This window comes from Oncorhynchus kisutch, linkage group LG23, assembly GCF_002021735.2.
Source record: "Oncorhynchus kisutch isolate 150728-3 linkage group LG23, Okis_V2, whole genome shotgun sequence".
NCBI classification, from domain to species: Eukaryota; Metazoa; Chordata; class Actinopteri; order Salmoniformes; family Salmonidae; genus Oncorhynchus; species Oncorhynchus kisutch.
In genome coordinates, this window is record NC_034196.2 from 37,947,735 (window position 1) to 37,964,264 (window position 16,530).

The 16,530-nt window shown below is 41.0% G+C and overlaps 1 protein-coding gene across 1 annotated transcript in view; it reads right to left on the reverse strand.

Moving 5' to 3' along the window:
• Window positions 1-6,352: 6,352 nt before the first annotated feature.
• Window positions 6,353-16,530, reverse strand: part of megf10 (multiple EGF-like-domains 10) — a 100,505-nt gene continuing 90,327 nt past the window's right edge. Inside the window, exons 17-25 of the mRNA XM_020457954.2 lie at window positions 15,581-15,709; window positions 15,272-15,400; window positions 14,856-14,984; window positions 14,260-14,487; window positions 13,809-13,948; window positions 11,849-11,972; window positions 11,660-11,704; window positions 8,943-9,146; window positions 6,353-8,739 (exon numbers count right to left, since the gene is read on the reverse strand). Of these exons, the coding sequence (XP_020313543.1) occupies window positions 8,573-8,739; window positions 8,943-9,146; window positions 11,660-11,704; window positions 11,849-11,972; window positions 13,809-13,948; window positions 14,260-14,487; window positions 14,856-14,984; window positions 15,272-15,400; window positions 15,581-15,709 (1,295 nt within the window). The 3' untranslated portion in view covers window positions 6,353-8,572. The remainder of the gene's footprint in view (window positions 8,740-8,942; window positions 9,147-11,659; window positions 11,705-11,848; window positions 11,973-13,808; window positions 13,949-14,259; window positions 14,488-14,855; window positions 14,985-15,271; window positions 15,401-15,580; window positions 15,710-16,530) is intronic.

The following is a 16,530-nucleotide window of genomic DNA, read 5'->3' on the forward strand; positions in this document are numbered from 1 at the left end:
GGTGTTCTGGTGAAATATCTCACTCATACAATCAGAGAACTGGGGTTACAGTCGTAACCTATAGTTCTCTTTCAAGTATTTGTTTTTGTATTTCACTATGGGATATACTGACCTCCGTATTGCCAGATAAGCTTATCCTGACAACCGACTGCCCTTTGCTATATATCACACAAATAGGCATTGCACCTCAGAAGATCCTACACGTAAAACAGCATACTCCAGGGTCGGTCCATCACTCAAGGGGGTCCATCACTCATGGACATGGGGTACTGAAAATGTATATGGTTATATTATGTAAGAACAATGGTGCAACACTAATAAAAATATTATTTCATAACAAACACGCTTTGGATTGCAGTCACTGTCCACTGTTCTGAAAACACATCAGTACACTGTTGAATTGTCTCCTTTTCCTAGACCAGGTATTCCCAAACTGGATGCCGCCGGGGGTACGCCAAATAAAAATGTGATTCCCATGTAATTTTGTATTTTTTTTGTAACAAAAAATAATCTTCACATTTTCAAACATTCAATTTATATTTTCCAACGGGGCTATACATTTGTGTGAGGTTTATTTCTCACCTGAGGAGCCTCGTTTCACTGCCAAAAATCATGTCAAATACAGGTAGCCTAGTCAAATAATTAACATTCAATCACATTAACCGTGACTCTCTCGCTGGAATTCCACTAACGGTTTGTATGTAGCCAAACGTAGCAGCTGTTCATGTTGGTATCTGTACTGATGGCGCAAAAGCCATGACAGGGAGACAGTGGAGTGGTAACGCGTGTGCAAATAGTTGCTCCCGACACCACTTTGGTACATTGCAGCATCCACGAGGGGCTCTTGCTACTAAGGGAATGCCTGACAGCTTGAAAGACGTTTTGGACACTACAGTGAAAATGGCCCCTGAACTCGTGCATTTTCTGCACTATGCAATGATATGGGCAGCGACCATGTAACGCTTTTACAACATACAGAAGTGCACTGATTATCAAGGGGCAAAGTATTGACACATTTTTTTGAATTGAGAGACTAGCTTAAAGTTTCTTTACTGACCATAATTTTCGCTTGTCTGACTGCTTGCATGATGTCGAGTTTCTCACACGACTGGCCTATCTGGGTGATGTTTTTTATTGTCTGAATGATCTGGATCTAGAATTACAGGGACTCTCCGCAACTATATTCAATGTGCGGGACTAAATTGAGGCTATGATTAAAAAGTTGGAGCTCTTCTCCGTCTGCATTAACAAGGACAACACACAGGTCTTTCCATCATTGTAAGATTTTTTTTGTGTGCACATTAATTCAAGCTTACAGACAATGTCAAATGTGATATAGCGAAGCACCTGAGTGAGTTGGATGCCCAATTACGCAGGTACTTTCCCAAAACGGATGACACAAACAACTGGATTCGTTATCCCTTTCATGCCCTGCCTCCAGTCCACATACCGATATCTGAACAAGAGAGCCTCATCGAAATTGCAACAAGCGGTTCTGTGAAAATTGAATTTAATCTGAAGCCACTGTCAGATTTCTGGATTGGGCTGCGCTCAGAGTATCCTGCCTTGGAAAATCGTGCTGTTAAGACACAGATGCCCTTTGCAAGCATGAACCTATGTGAGAGTGGATTCTCGATCCCTCACTGGCATGAGAACTAAATACAGGCACATACTGTGTGTGGAAAATGATTTAAGACTGAGACTTTCTCCAATACAACCCAACATTGCAGAGTTATGTGCATCCTTTCAAGCACACCCACCTCATTAACCTGTGGTAAGTTATTAACTATTTTCAATTAACAAATAAGGTTTTATATGTAAGATGGTTAAATAAAGAGCAAAATTATAGATTATTATTATTTGTGCCCTGGTCCTAAAAGAGCTCTTTTTCACTTCCCACGAGCCGGGTTGTGACAAAAACGAATTCTTATGTTTAATAAATGTGTGTGTGTGGCAGGCTCACAACGATGGCAAAAAACAACATTTGAGAGTGCACTGACCCTGGTGCTAGAGGGGGTACGCAGCTGGAGGTTGAAGGGGTACGGGACTATTAAAAAGTTTGGGAACCACTGCTCTAGTGGAATGAGCCCGTGGGCAGGAGACTCAAGACCCTTACTTGTGTAGGCCAAAGCAATAGCCCCCACTAACCAGTGGCAGAGGCATTGTTTAGTGAGTGCCTTACCTGTGTGAGGTTTTGCCCCAGGAAACAAAACTGCAGAATTGATTCATATGTAGTTTTCCATTTTATTTTGGTAAATTAGTTGCAAGCCTGAAGATGTAAAATGCATGCACTAGCCCAGGGCCACGTTCAGTTGCCAAACGTTCTTGAACGTTGCAGATAGAAATGTGATGAATAGAGCTGATGTGATTTCTTATTCTACATGTCAGAGACATGTTTGTTCTACATAGAAATAGGCTATCTGAATGTTCCAAAACGGTCTGCTCTATCTTGGGATGTCCATACTCCATTGAAGTTGACATTTAAGGGGTTAAGTAAAAGTTAAGGTTAGGGTTAAGGTAGGGTAGCAGTGTTGTGGTCGAGGCACTTAAACTCAAGTCCCAAGTCTCCTGTGCTTGAGTGGAGTCACTAGTCCCTATGGCTGAAATCAAGTCTAAGACCATTGAGTTACGAGTCCATCAATTTAGAACAGGTCTATATTATGCAATTGTTTCTAGTCACCACCATGGCAGTATATCGCCAATCCTTAATGAAAAATCTCACCTAACTTACTATTCATCACTACCTCACAAGTTATACTCAATATCTGTGCTTAAATACTTACACTGAACAAAAATATAAACACAACAGGCAAAAACTTAGTTCATATAAGGAAATCAGTCAATTTAAATAAATTCATTAGGCCCTAATCTATGAAATTTCACATGACTGGGAATACAGATCTGCATCTGTTGGTCATAGATACCTTATATTTAAAAAAAGGTGGGGGCGTTGATCAGAACTAGTCCGTATAAACCACCATTTGCCTCATGCAGCGCCACACATCTCCTTTACATACAGTTGATCAGGCTGTTGATTGTGGCCTGTGGAATGTTGTGCCACACTTCTTCAAAGGCTCTGTGAAGTTGCTGAAAATTGGCTGGATACTGGAACACACTGTCATACACATCGAGCCAGAGCATCTCAAACTGCTTAAAACTTCTTATGGCTGGGGGCAGTATTGAGTAGCTTGGATGAATAAGGTGCCCAGAGTAAACTGCCTGCTACTCAGGCCCAGTTGCTAATATATGCATATTATTAGTATATGTGGATAGAAAACACTCTGAAGTTTCTAAAACTGTTTGAATGATGTCTGTGAGTATAACATAACTCATATGGCATGCAGAAACCTGAGAAAAAATCCAACCAGGAATTGGGAAATCTGAGGTTTGTAGTTTTTCAACTCTTTGCCTATCGAATATAAAGTGTCTATCGGGTAAAATTACACTTCCTAAGGCTTCCACTAGATGTCAACAGTCTTTAGAACCTTGTTTGATGCTTCTACTGTGATGGAGGGGGGAATTGGAGCGCGTTCACATGAGAGTTAGCTTGAGTTCCATTGCATTTCTGAAGACAAAGGAATTCTCCGGTTGGAACATTATTGAAGATTTATGTTAAAAACATCCTAAAGATTAATTCTGTACTTCGTTTGACATGTTTCTACGGACTGTAACGGAACATTTTGACTTTTCGTCTGGCCTGCGCGTCATGAATTTGGATAACTGGGCTAAACGCGCAAACAAAAAGGAGGTTTTTGGGCATAAATTATGGACTTTATCGAACAAATCAAACATTTATTGTGGAACTGGGATTCATCAAAGGTAAGTGAATATTTATAATGTTATTTCTGACTGTTGACTCCACAACATGGTGGATATCTGTATGGCTTGATTTGTTGTCTGAATGCTGAACTCAGATTATTGCATGGTGTGCTTTTTCAGTAAAGCTTTTTTGAAATCTGACACAGCGTTTGCATTAAGGAGAAGTGTATCTATAATTCCATGCATAATAGTTGTCTTTTATCAATGTTTATTATCAGTATTTCTTTAAATTGATGTTGCTCTCTGCAAAATCACCTGATGTTTTGGAATTACTAAACAACGCGCCAATGTAAACTCCGATTTCTGTATATAAATATGACCTTTAGCGAACAAAACATACATGTATTGTGTAACATGAAGTAATATGAGTGTCATCTGATGAAGATCATCAAAGGTTAGTGATGAATTTTATCTCTATTTCTGCTTTTTGTGACTCCTCTCTTTGGATGGAAAAATTGTGTTTTTCTGTGACTAGGTGCAGACCTAACATAATCGTTTGGTGTGCTTTCGTCGTAAAGCCTTTTTGAAATCGGACACTGTGGTGGGATTAACAACAACTTTATCTTTAAAATGGTCTAAAATACTTCTATGTTTGAGGAATTTTAATTATGATATTTCTGTTGTTTTGAATTTGGCGCCCTGCACTTTCACTGGCTGTTGTCATATCGATCCCTTTAGCAGGATTCAAGCATTAAGACGTTTTAATGGGTGACATGTCTGGTGAGTATGCAATCCGTGGAAGAACTGGAACATTTTCAGCTTCCAGGAATTATGTACAGATCCTTACGACATGGGGCCATGCATTATCATGTGGAAACATGAGGTGATGGCGGCGGATGAATGGCACAACAATCGGTTTCAGGATCTTGTCACGGTATCTCTGTGCATTCAAATTGCCATCGATAAAATGCAATTGTGTTCGTTGTCCGTAGCTTATGCCTGCCCATACCATAACCCCAACGCCACCATGGAGCACTCTGTTCACAATGTTGACATCAGTAAACCGCTCACCCACATGACACCATGCATGCTGTCTACCATCTGCCTGGTACAGTTGAAACCATGATTCATCTGTGAAGAGCACACTTCTCCAGCATGCCAGTGGCAATCGAAGTTGTGCATTTACCCACTGAAGTCAGTTACGACTCCAAACTGCAGTCAGGTCAAGACCCTGGTAAGAACAACGAGCATGCAGATGAGCTTCCCTGAGACAATTTCTGACAGTTTGTGCCGAAATTCTTCAGTTATGAAAACCCACAGTTTCATCAGCTGTCCAGGTTGTTGGTCTCAGACGATCTCGCAGGTGAAGAAGCTGGATGTGGAGGTCCTGGGCTGGCGTGGTTACACGTGGTCTTCGGTTGTGAGGCCATTTGACATACTGCCAAATTCTCTAAAACGATGTTGGATGTGGCTTATGGTAGAGAAATGAACATTCAATTCTCTGGCAACAGCCCTGGTGGACATTTCTGCAGTCACCATGCTAACTACACGCTCCCGCAAAAGTTGAGACATCTGTGGCATTGTGTTGCCAGACAAAACTGCACATTTTAGAGGGGCCTTGTATTGTCCCCAGCACCTGTGTAATGATCAGCTTCTTGATATGCCACACCTGTCAGGTGGATGGATTATCTTGACTTGGTTAGAAATGCTCTCTAATAGGGAAGTAAACACATTTGAGCACAACATTTGAGAGAAATAAGTTTTTTGTGCGAATGGAACATTTTGGGAATGTTTTATTTCAGCTCATGAAACATGGGACTTTACGGGTTGCTTTTTAAATGTTTGTTCATTGTATTTACTACACAAGTCAAACTCTCAGCTACTTATCTGTAATCACCTACTGATATTTGCAAACTGAATACTAAAGGTTGACTTGTCAGATTCTGGCTATGGGATGCAGGATTGAAAGTGGGAGGATAGAGGAAGATGAAATTCAAAGACAGACTACTTTTCTATAGTTAAGGGGAGAGAGAGACAAATAGCTAGACTGTTGCTTTACTATTAAACTCAATACTAATATTGTTTTCAATTTCGTAAAGAAGTTCCTGTTTCTCAACCAGGCAAAGCAAAATAGTAAGCTGGAGACTGGTGGTTACGGGGAAGTGTATGCTATGATTGGAGGCGGTGCCGGAACATAGCCCCCCCCCCCCCCCTTGCAGCTTATCATAGGCTAAGTGTGCCTTCCTACTGCTAGAAAACAGAACCGTCGTTGCGCTGGGCACCTAGTGCTGCTAATATTCTGCTTATCGTAACCTATCCAGTCCAAGTGCAAATACAAGTCACGAGAAGGCAACTCCAAGTCACCAATGGTTGGGTCCAAGTAGAGTCACAAGTCATGAAAATCGGGACTCGGGTAGAGGTTAAGGTTAGGACCTCCTGAGGATTCCAGATAGCACTGACCTTTCAAAAACAGTACAATATTGGGTTAGAAACTCTGTAATTGCGTCCTGTGTCCCCAGGTGATGACCTCTTCATCACTTCTCACTTTTTGTTAGCCTATGTGCATCATTCATTTATGTACCATGAACGCAGGTCACATTTTTGTCATTTTATTGAAAAGCATTTGCAAATACAGTACATGTAACCTATTAAAAAACAAAAAAGAGACAAAATGCAATATTGAGCATGTATAACAAGTGGTATTAAAATTAATTCCTTGTCATGAGATTTCTTTGGGGAGGAAAAATAAGTGTGAAACTCTTAGAAAAAGTCTAAGTAGAATAGGGTGATTGAAAACAAACGAGCAAAAATATGTGTATATACATTTAGATTTACACGTGTCCAATCCAATAGCCTACATTTTCAATAACACTAATCCTGAATTGTATTGTTTTTTAGTGACATGTTATTTATAACGCATTATAAACAATTAATGGTATAAAAACAATATATTGTTTAAGTGACTAGAGTTTTGTCAGCCTTCAAGAAACCAATGTCAAGCCACTGTCAAACTGTCATGTTGTTTCCTTGTGAAACTTGTCATTTGTAAGAGAACAGGGATTTAATTATTATGGAATTCTTTGTAATGAAAATAATTTAGTGAAATATAGTCTTATCTACAGTTTGATATTTATGCTATTCTGATTGGACCTCGAAGAACGGAGCACAGGGTGTGATATATTAATAACATACAAAAAGGAAGGCATGGTGTGTTGTTGATTTTTTTTTTTTACATCAACACCAAACATCACTTCTCGTTTTCAAGTGATTACAGCTATATACATCATTTTTGTACAAATACATTTCATATCTGGCTCAGAATAGTTTAAGACTTGTGGCTGTCTTTTAGGCCATTCATAATGCGTGAAAAGACATGCAGAATACACAAAGAGTTCTAAATCTAATGTTGAACAAATCCAGTATTTATGGAAATATAGGCCTATACAGTATTTTCTGGAAATGTAGGCTTATACAGTATTTCATGTGAATCTTGAATTTGTCTCAATATATTGTTTTTTTGATAAGGTCTTTCATTTCATTGAGATGCAAAAGTCCAGCTTATGCATTATTACTACAAATTATTTATTATTTCATTCTTTTTTTAAATGATACTGAGCCCTTTTAATTGCACTGCATAAAAGTTCAATTACTATTACATATTTTAACAACAGAGTACATCATATTAATAGTTTTCCTGTTCTAAATTTGATTAAAAGTCTAAACACAATTTCACAGGTAATTGCCAATGAACTCATAGTCTATCTAATATTGGAGATATTTAATAATCTGGAGATATTTTAGTGGTCCTCCTTCAACATGCCTTCATAACCAGGAATAAAACCCTGCTCTTTTTCACAATTGAATTGACATAATGCTGACATGGAACGTTACGGTGTTCTGCAGTCAGTTGTATGACCTTCCAGGAGGTTATAACAGGCTTTATGTCATTCTTATGAAGTGTCATGAAAGTATTATGGCAATACATTTAAACTTGTTCTCACAACAGTAACTGACACAACTCTGCTTATAGTAGTAGACCTCAAACTGATTGAATGCTTTTGCCACAATTCAACTATTTGCTCATAATCCACCACTAAAAGAGCAAAAGGAACTTAAAAGAAAAGCATCACTATGACTTACTATGGCACTTAAACCTTTGGTTACTTTAGTATTGATGTCAGACTAAAAAAAGATGAAGATTTGTCAACAACAATAACAGTTACATTGTCTAACAAACAAACAACAATGCTCAATCGTACAGTACTAATAACAAAAAACAAAGGGGGGAGAAAATGAAGAAAAAAAATGGCTAAAATACTGGTAACTGGTTAATTAGCGGATTCCTAATACTGTTAAAGTTCACTTTAATCGTTACAATAATACATTGAGGTTTGTTTTGTATGCTATAGATTTTAAAAGGCAGGTGATGAGTCCCCGGTGATTGAAATGATTTACTGAACACTTCATATAGGAAAATCTGTCAAAAGCTGTATATCAATATTACTCAAGCACCAAAAATACCAAACTTTTCACAAATAAAAGTCATGTCTACATTGATAAAGAAAATTGTGAATGTGACACTTGAGGCAACATAAGAGTTCCTCTCTCCGAAAAAAAACGTGATTAAGAATGATTATAGTGATAATAAAAAAACAAATGCAAGAAAACAATGGTGCAGCGAATGAGCATACAGTATGCCAGCAAATGAGGAGCATTCATTGGCTGAGCCATGGGTAGAGGGGGTGGGGTCCTTGTTGAGTCTCTGGAAGCACATTCGCTTGTCCAACTCCTAGTGGCGGGATTCTCTGGTAGCTCATTCGCTGTCTAGTTCCTTGTGGGGTGACGGGGGGCTGTCCCGCGTGGGCAGGAGATCATAGTGACAGGGGATGTGGCTGTTTTTTGGTAGGTCGTACGGGTCCTGGCCAAAGGGGCCGTGACCGTTGCTGTTCCCAGGTGAGTGGATGGCGTTGACAGTGGGTTCTTGAAATGCAAGCATTTTCAGATACTGTTAGCAACATAGCAATGACACAATTTTTTTCAAACTTTGGGAATATTAATTTAATTTGAATTTGTCTAACAGTATCACCCCCTCCCACATTTTTTTTTACCAGACAGTGGTAAATGGTCATAATGGATAGGTATAGGCTAAAAATAAGATAAACAAAAATCCTACTGTTCCTCACCGACTTCGTAGACATTCTTATTTGTGGGACTGGTGTTGTTGATTTCAGCATAGGGCGAGTCTCGCCGTGCGGGTGACTTCATCTCAACGTAGCCGCACTCTACTTTGGGCATCAGGAGGGGTGGGTCCTTGATGGTGGCGTAGGGATTCTCTGAGCTGTTGAGGGAGCAGGAGCTGGCGTGATAGGGCGTTCCCTTCACCAGGTCTGAGTGACAGAGAAAAAGTCAGATACGAAATTCAAACTGACCAACCTGTGTTTTATTATATAGAGTATATGATATACAGCAGGGGTGTCAAACTCAAATACCCAGTGGGCCAAAATGTAAAGCCTGAACAAAGTCACGGGCCAACATTGAACAAATTAACCTTTTAATATGGACCCAAACGAGTTTTGCTTTAACATTGAATATGGAACAAGCATCGCTTATTACCATACAATATATAATTTAATAGTGGAGACATGCAAAATCGAATTTCAAATGAAAAAACACATCAATGGCATTCATTTATTAAATAAATAAAATTTAAATAAAAATTGTATGCCTCTTTTCTATTTGCAGCCTTCTGATTTAAATACCAAAATAAACTTTTTCCACTGGCTAATAATTTTACAAATAAAATGATAATAAATCAATCAACCATTCAAGCCCATGCCTTGTAGCAAGAAAAAGTGCATAAAGAAAACGTTAATTATTGCACACTGGTCTAATCTGATGTGCCCAAGCCAGATACCTGGCATCTCTTCTTGGATGCTAGTTCATCAATGTCTGGGCTCAAGCTCTGAGCTGAAGAAATCCTCAGTATCGAGCGAAGATGTTCATCAGTCAGACGTCTCCTGTGAGTTGTTTTGGTCATCTTCATCGAGGAGAAAAGTTGCTCGCATAGATAAGTGCTGCCGAACATGGAGAGCATCTGAGCAGCTTGGGTGCGGAGCTGAGGCATTGTGTCAGGGATGAACCGTGGAAACTGTGCGGCGCCCACAGCATCATACTTTGACTTCAGCGTGTCGTTGCACTGGAGTTCAATCAGCTCCATTTGGATGTTGGTTGGTGCATTTTCCACATCAACTGCGAAGGGATTACTAAGCAGTTCAAACTTGCATTTCTGGGCATCGAAGTCGGCAAATCGCCGGCTAAACTCAGCGGCGAGAACACTGAGTTTTTCAGCAAACTGTGCGCATGGGAACACGGCGGTAGAGATCTGCGCTTTTATGGATTGGCAGCAGGGAAAATGGCAAGGGTTTCCTTGCAGCATCTGATTCTCCCACAGGCACAGTTTAGTTTTGAAGGCCCTCACTGCAGCGTACATGTCTGTGATGATGCGCCCCCGCCCCTGAAGCTGCAGGTTCAGCGCATCGAGATGGCTCGAGATGTCACAGAGAAAGGCCAGCTCACACAGGAACTTTTGCTCCCGGAGCTCTGCTGTATCCTTCCCTTTGGTTTCCAGGAATTGACATATTTCCTCACGCAGCTCGAAACATCTGTTCAGTACTTTTCCTCTGCTTAGCCATCTCACATCTGTGTGATACGGCACGTCTGCGTATTCCGAACCACACTCCTCCAGAAAAGATTTAAACTGGCGGTGATTTAGACCTTTGGCTCTTATAAAGTTAAGTGGTAAACAGTTAGCTCACCTGCACAGTTCTCTTCCCGCATCTTCTCCCGAACCATGCCCACCAGTCCACTCTTTTTACCGCACATCGCTGGCGCACCATCTGTCGTTAATCCAACGAGTTTATCCCACGGCAGCTTTATTTCAGTTACACATTTGGAAACCTCCTCAAAGATTTCCTTTCCTGTGGTTGTGCCATGCATTGATTTGAATCCTAATAGCTCCTCCGTAACACACAGATTTGAGTCCACTCCACGGATGAAGACTGACAGCTGAGCAGTATCAGATGCGTCGCAGCTCTCATCCACAGCGAGGGAGAACGCAACAAAATCTTTTCCCTTTTCCATCAGCTGGTCATACAGATTGGTGGCAAGATCACATGTGCGATCAGCTACTGTGTTCCTGCTCAGGCTCACGTTTGAAAATGCTTGTTTTTTCTCTGGGCATACGAGGTCACAAACCTTCATCATGCACTTTTTCATGAACTCTCCCTCATTAAAGGGCCGGGCTGATTTTGCGATTTCTGCTGCCACTATATAACTAGCCTTTACAGCAGCCTCGCTTTGTGATGTGGCTTTTTTAAACATATTCTGTTGTGAAACTTCTTTTCATCTCCTCTACTTTCTGGCTCCTTTGAGTCATGTCCAGGTCCTTGTATTTGTCATGGTGTTTCGTTTCATAGTGTCGTCTAATGTTGTACTCCTTACTTACAGCCACGTTGACTCCACAAACAAGACAAACAGGTTTGTCTTTTACATATGTAAACAGATATTCTGCCTCCCACTTGTCCAGAAAGCTCCTGTTTTCTGCCTTTCTTTTCGCCATTTTTGGGAAGGGTTAGCTCGCTGACAGTTGTAGCGTCTATGTTGCTATGACTACTGTCACAGAGGAGAGAGCGTTTCTGGGTCCTGTCCTGATTGGCGCGCGAAAACAGCAGAGCATTATGGGATTCGTAGTATTAGTGGTGAATGCGCTGTATAATACCGGCGGGCCAGCTCTAGTAGTAATTTGGTATTGTCTCGCGGGCCAAATATAATTACCCCGCGGGCCAAATTTGGCCCACGGGCCAGAGTTTGACACCCATGATATACAGTAATAAGAGCCTACCTCTCAGGGATTTCCCCATGTATCGTCGGTCCACTCCGTAAGCTCCTGGTACAATAAAGAATGATATGAAAAATATATAAGTACATTATAATGATACGTACAGCATTAAAACCACTCACTTTAAAATAAGTGTGAAATATGTTTGTCTGTCTGTGTGTGTGTATAGTGTCCTGGTGTGTGTGATCTCACCCAGCTCGTTAAAGCAGCCCCCCTGTTTCCAGTCGGCAGGCAGGGTTCCAGTGTGGTCCGCTATGGGAAGCCTCTTCCTCTGGTCCACGTTCTTCAGGTTCACAAACAACTGGTTGTTCTTAGCCTTAAGTACATCCCAGAACACCATGGTTATGGTAATGATCCAGGCTTTTAACACTTTATATGGAATTACTGATCATTATTGTTAGCTGTATGCTTTTGTTGTGAAAAAATACTATTACCTTCATATATACAGTACCATAAGTATCAGTATGCAAGTTTCAAGATTTTTTATTGTCATGTGCTGTGCAGTTTTTTATATGAAGTACAGTGAAATGCCTGTCTTACTTGCTCTTTCTCAACAATGCAGTAATACTGTATCTTATGTAGCCCTTTCCTGTAGTCAATGACCAAAAGTGATCTCTTTGGCCTCATGGGTGAAATGTTATTAATCTTTTTCATAATTTTTATTTATTTATTTATTTTTATTTTACCTTTATTTAACCAGGTAGGCAAGTTGAGAACAAGTTCTCATTTACAATTGCGACCTGGCCAAGATAAAGCAAAGCAGTTCGACAGATAAAACGACACAGAGTTACACATGGAGTAAAAACAAACATACAGTCAATAATGCAGTATAAACAAGTCTATATACAATGTGAGCAAATGAGGTGAGAAGGGAGGTAAAGGCAAAAAAAGGCCATGATGGCAAAGTAAATACAATATAGCAAGTAAAATACTGGAATGGTAGTTTTGCAATGGAAGAATGTGCAAAGTAGAAATAAAAAATAATGGGGTGCAAAGGAGCAAAATAAATAAATAAATAAAAATTAAATACAGTTGGGAAAGAGGTAGTTGTTTGGGCTAAATTATAGGTGGGCTATGTACAGGTGCAGTAATCTGCGAGCTGCTCTGACAGTTGGTGCTTAAAGCTAGTGAGGGAGATAAGTGTTTCCAGTTTCAGAGATTTTTGTAGTTCGTTCCAGTCATTGGCAGCAGAGAACTGGAAGGAGAGGCGGCCAAAGAAAGAATTGGTTTTGGGGGTGACTAGAGAGATATACCTGCTGGAGCGTGTGCTACAGGTGGGAGATGCTATGGTGACCAGCGAGCTGAGATAAGGGGGGACTTTACCTAGCAGGGTCTTGTAGATGACATGGAGCCAGTGGGTTTGGCGACGAGTATGAAGCGAGGGCCAGCCAACGAGAGCGTACAGGTCGCAATGGTGGGTAGTATATGGGGCTTTGGTGATAAAACGGATTGCACTGTGATAGACTGCATCCAATTTGTTGAGTAGGGTATTGGAGGCTATTTTGTAAATGACATCGCCAAAGTCGAGGATTGGTAGGATGGTCAGTTTTACAAGGGTATGTTTGGCAGCATGAGTGAAGGATGCTTTGTTGCGAAATAGGAAGCCAATTCTAGATTTAACTTTGGATTGGAATTAATAAATATACTTCTAATATACTTCTAATATACTTCTAATATACAAAGAAAATACAGTGTTTCTATGTCAAACAGTTTTGTTATATTTCAGTCTTCTGTGATGTATATCAAGTGTAATATTGGGATGCAAACTCAAAATTGAATATATTTCAACTCTATATCTGACACAGTACAGGTGTTTTCTTTTCATAAGCCCATAACCATGTGTGTGAAGTATATACTTTTGTTTCATAGTAGATTTGTTTAAGGTACCAAGACTGTGGCCCTGATTCAGCCCACAGCAGTAAAAGGTTTTAAAGTTGGAAAAACAACTATCATCTCTATGATTCCATCAAATAACATCGAAAATCTATGTATTTTTTACCTAGCGCTTTTCACACCTCATGAAAATGTAGTTCAATAGGGAGGGTTTGTAAATGGTATACTAATGGAATTGGCAAACTCAGTACACAGTTAAATGTCAAATTTACCATCAAGCTAAGCTCTTTATCACAAGTCCATTAAAAAGGGGTCTTACCTTTCCGTAGGGTAGGTTGTTGACATGTGGGGGACTAGTGCACTGGGTCAGAGTGTGGTAACTGGGGTTAGAGAAGTAGTTGCTGTTGGGATGTCTGTTGGGATGTCTGGGTGTCTGACTCGTTTGTGGGTGCGCTGCATCTGAAAGACCGAGATAGACTGCTTACTTAAGTCAGACCTAAAAACCATTTCATCACATGTATAGCCACATTAGAATACATGCTAGTAAGGGGAAGTGGCTATTCATTTCTGTTGCAACTGCAGTAGGAATTTGAAAAAAAAAGGCTATTTTAAATGTGAACTGAGCAGGGACAAAAAAATATTTTCACAGTACTGTCATAGTGATATAACTTGACCACAGGATAAAAGTATATGCAACTGAATTGAAAATATAGATAAAAGATGAGGCTATAGTACCGCCAAATCACTAGGGCAATGGTGCCTATGCTTACCGGCGATGGCGTAGTCGACGGCGACGCGGATGGTGGGTGTGTAGGTGACAGCAGGCATAGTGGTCTCCTTGCCCTTCTGCTTCTTCCTGTACACAATGAAGAGGAGGAGAAGGAACAGCACCAACAACACCAGGATGATGATGCCCGCAATGACGCCGATCTGGTAGGAGTCCACAGGCACTGCAGCGCTAGTCAGGCTGTTGGAGTTTCCCACGATCACCACCCCAGCTATGGAAGAAGGATTATGTTAGGTCTAGGAGATATTCAATTCAACTAACTCAACTTTATTCATCCCCTCAGAAGCTATTGTTAGAGTGCAGGTGCCCTAATGCTACTTATCTTACTCTTACAGATTTGCAAGGGGACACTAACAAGGGCCTAGTGGTAGGGGCTAAGGATCAGTTTGGTATTGGGCCAGTATATTGATATTGTTCTTTGAGCAGCAATTACGTGTCTGAGTCTGATCCCAAAGGTGCCAGGTTTGAATCACGCCTCGGGACCTTGCACCACCAAATAAACACCACATTGGTGTCAGCAGTAGGATTCAAAACCATCTTATCAGTGCCAGGTTTGTTCTAATATGTAACGGTCTTCACCTTGGTCACACCTCACCCCCTTCCAGCCGGGGTTGCAGTAGCAAGTACCCGTCATGTGGTCACAGGTGGAGTTGTTCAGACAGTCGCAAACCTGACGACAGCCGTAACCATAGGAACCAGGGGGGCATTCTGGGAGCAAGCAAGGTAATCGACAAGCATATTACAATCAACGTTACTCATTTATTCTTTAACCATGCATTACTGATGTACAACACTGTACAGGAGAACTTGTCATGCTTCTCTGAGTTGGAGTCAACATCACTACAATGCCAGTTCATTTAGGAGAATAATTTTAACATTGAGAGACAACTATTTACATTATGAGTATATTTCAATAGCATGATTTTGACCCCAGCTCTCATTCCTATCATGTGTATCCTGTGTTCTGTAGTTATTCTGATGATACATAAACTCACTTTGCTCACAGTGGCGTCCCATGAAGCCGGTCCGGCAGGTACAATGGCCAGAGATGTGGTCACAGTCAGCTCCGTTCTTACATTGGCAGGTCTGGGAACAGTCCTTACCATAGAAGCCCAATGGACAGCCTGCAATGGATTCATATACTATCAGTCTTAGGTCAGCATTTGATTGAAGTGTGGTCACATACAGCCTGTTATGAAATATATTTTTTACACAGGATCTAAATACAAAGTTTTATGACAGAGTGTCATGATGAGGTGGGCAGTGCTAGATGGGGTGTGTACTTGTGTGTGTGTGTGACTCACGTTGTGTACAGTAGAGGCCCGTCCAGCCCGGGGTACACTTGCACTCCCCGTCATAGGCACTGCAGTAGGCCCCGTTGTGACAGTTACATGTGTGGATACAGTTGGGCCCCCACTGACCAGGGGGACAAGCTGAAAGACAAGGACAACAACCACAGTATGAGCCTGGGGATGATGTTACAGTACACTAAACTATGTTTACAGAACACACTATACAGAGTGGGGATTGAAAGCAGCAATAATTCTGGTTTTACTTCCTCTTTATTCAGTAACTAATCTATAATTGGGAAAACCAGGTGGTGTGAACTGTCTTGCTAACCAATGACAATATTTGAGCCACTGAGCAACGAAGAACCAGGACGAATAGAAAACCAGCGGACCCTAGGCATTAAAAAGACATCTCCTGAACCAAAAAGACATCTCCTGAACTTGTGCTCATAGGTTAAGGACTAGGAATGACCCACAGAAGTATTTATATGGGCTGAAAATCCATGTATCATGAACCAACACCAGAGGGAGCCATAGTACATCAATCCCCAGACTGTTAGCCACACTACTACACCCAATAGTGCCCTATTACAAACAGAAAATGTTCTCCCTCAGAATGTCTTCCCAGGAATTCGTCCTGGAAAGTCCATGATGTAACATTATGCTGGGGGAAAGTTATCGGGCTACACGAGAGGTCGGCGTCAATACTACTCGACACTCAGAATGCGAAGCATGTCGCCACACATCTGTGATGATGAGGCAGCCCATGCAGGGTATCCCAGGGTCCTTTAAGATTGTGATGAGTTAGGGGGTCATGCAGAGATCAATAGGGGTCATGAGAGTTCAAAAGGGGTCACGGAGGTCTCCTCACTTGGCAGTAACGTGAGCCAGGCCGAGGGGCTAGCAAATGTCAGCGCCTTAGATAATGGTGTCAGAGACCGGTAAATCTAATGTGGAGAGTGTCT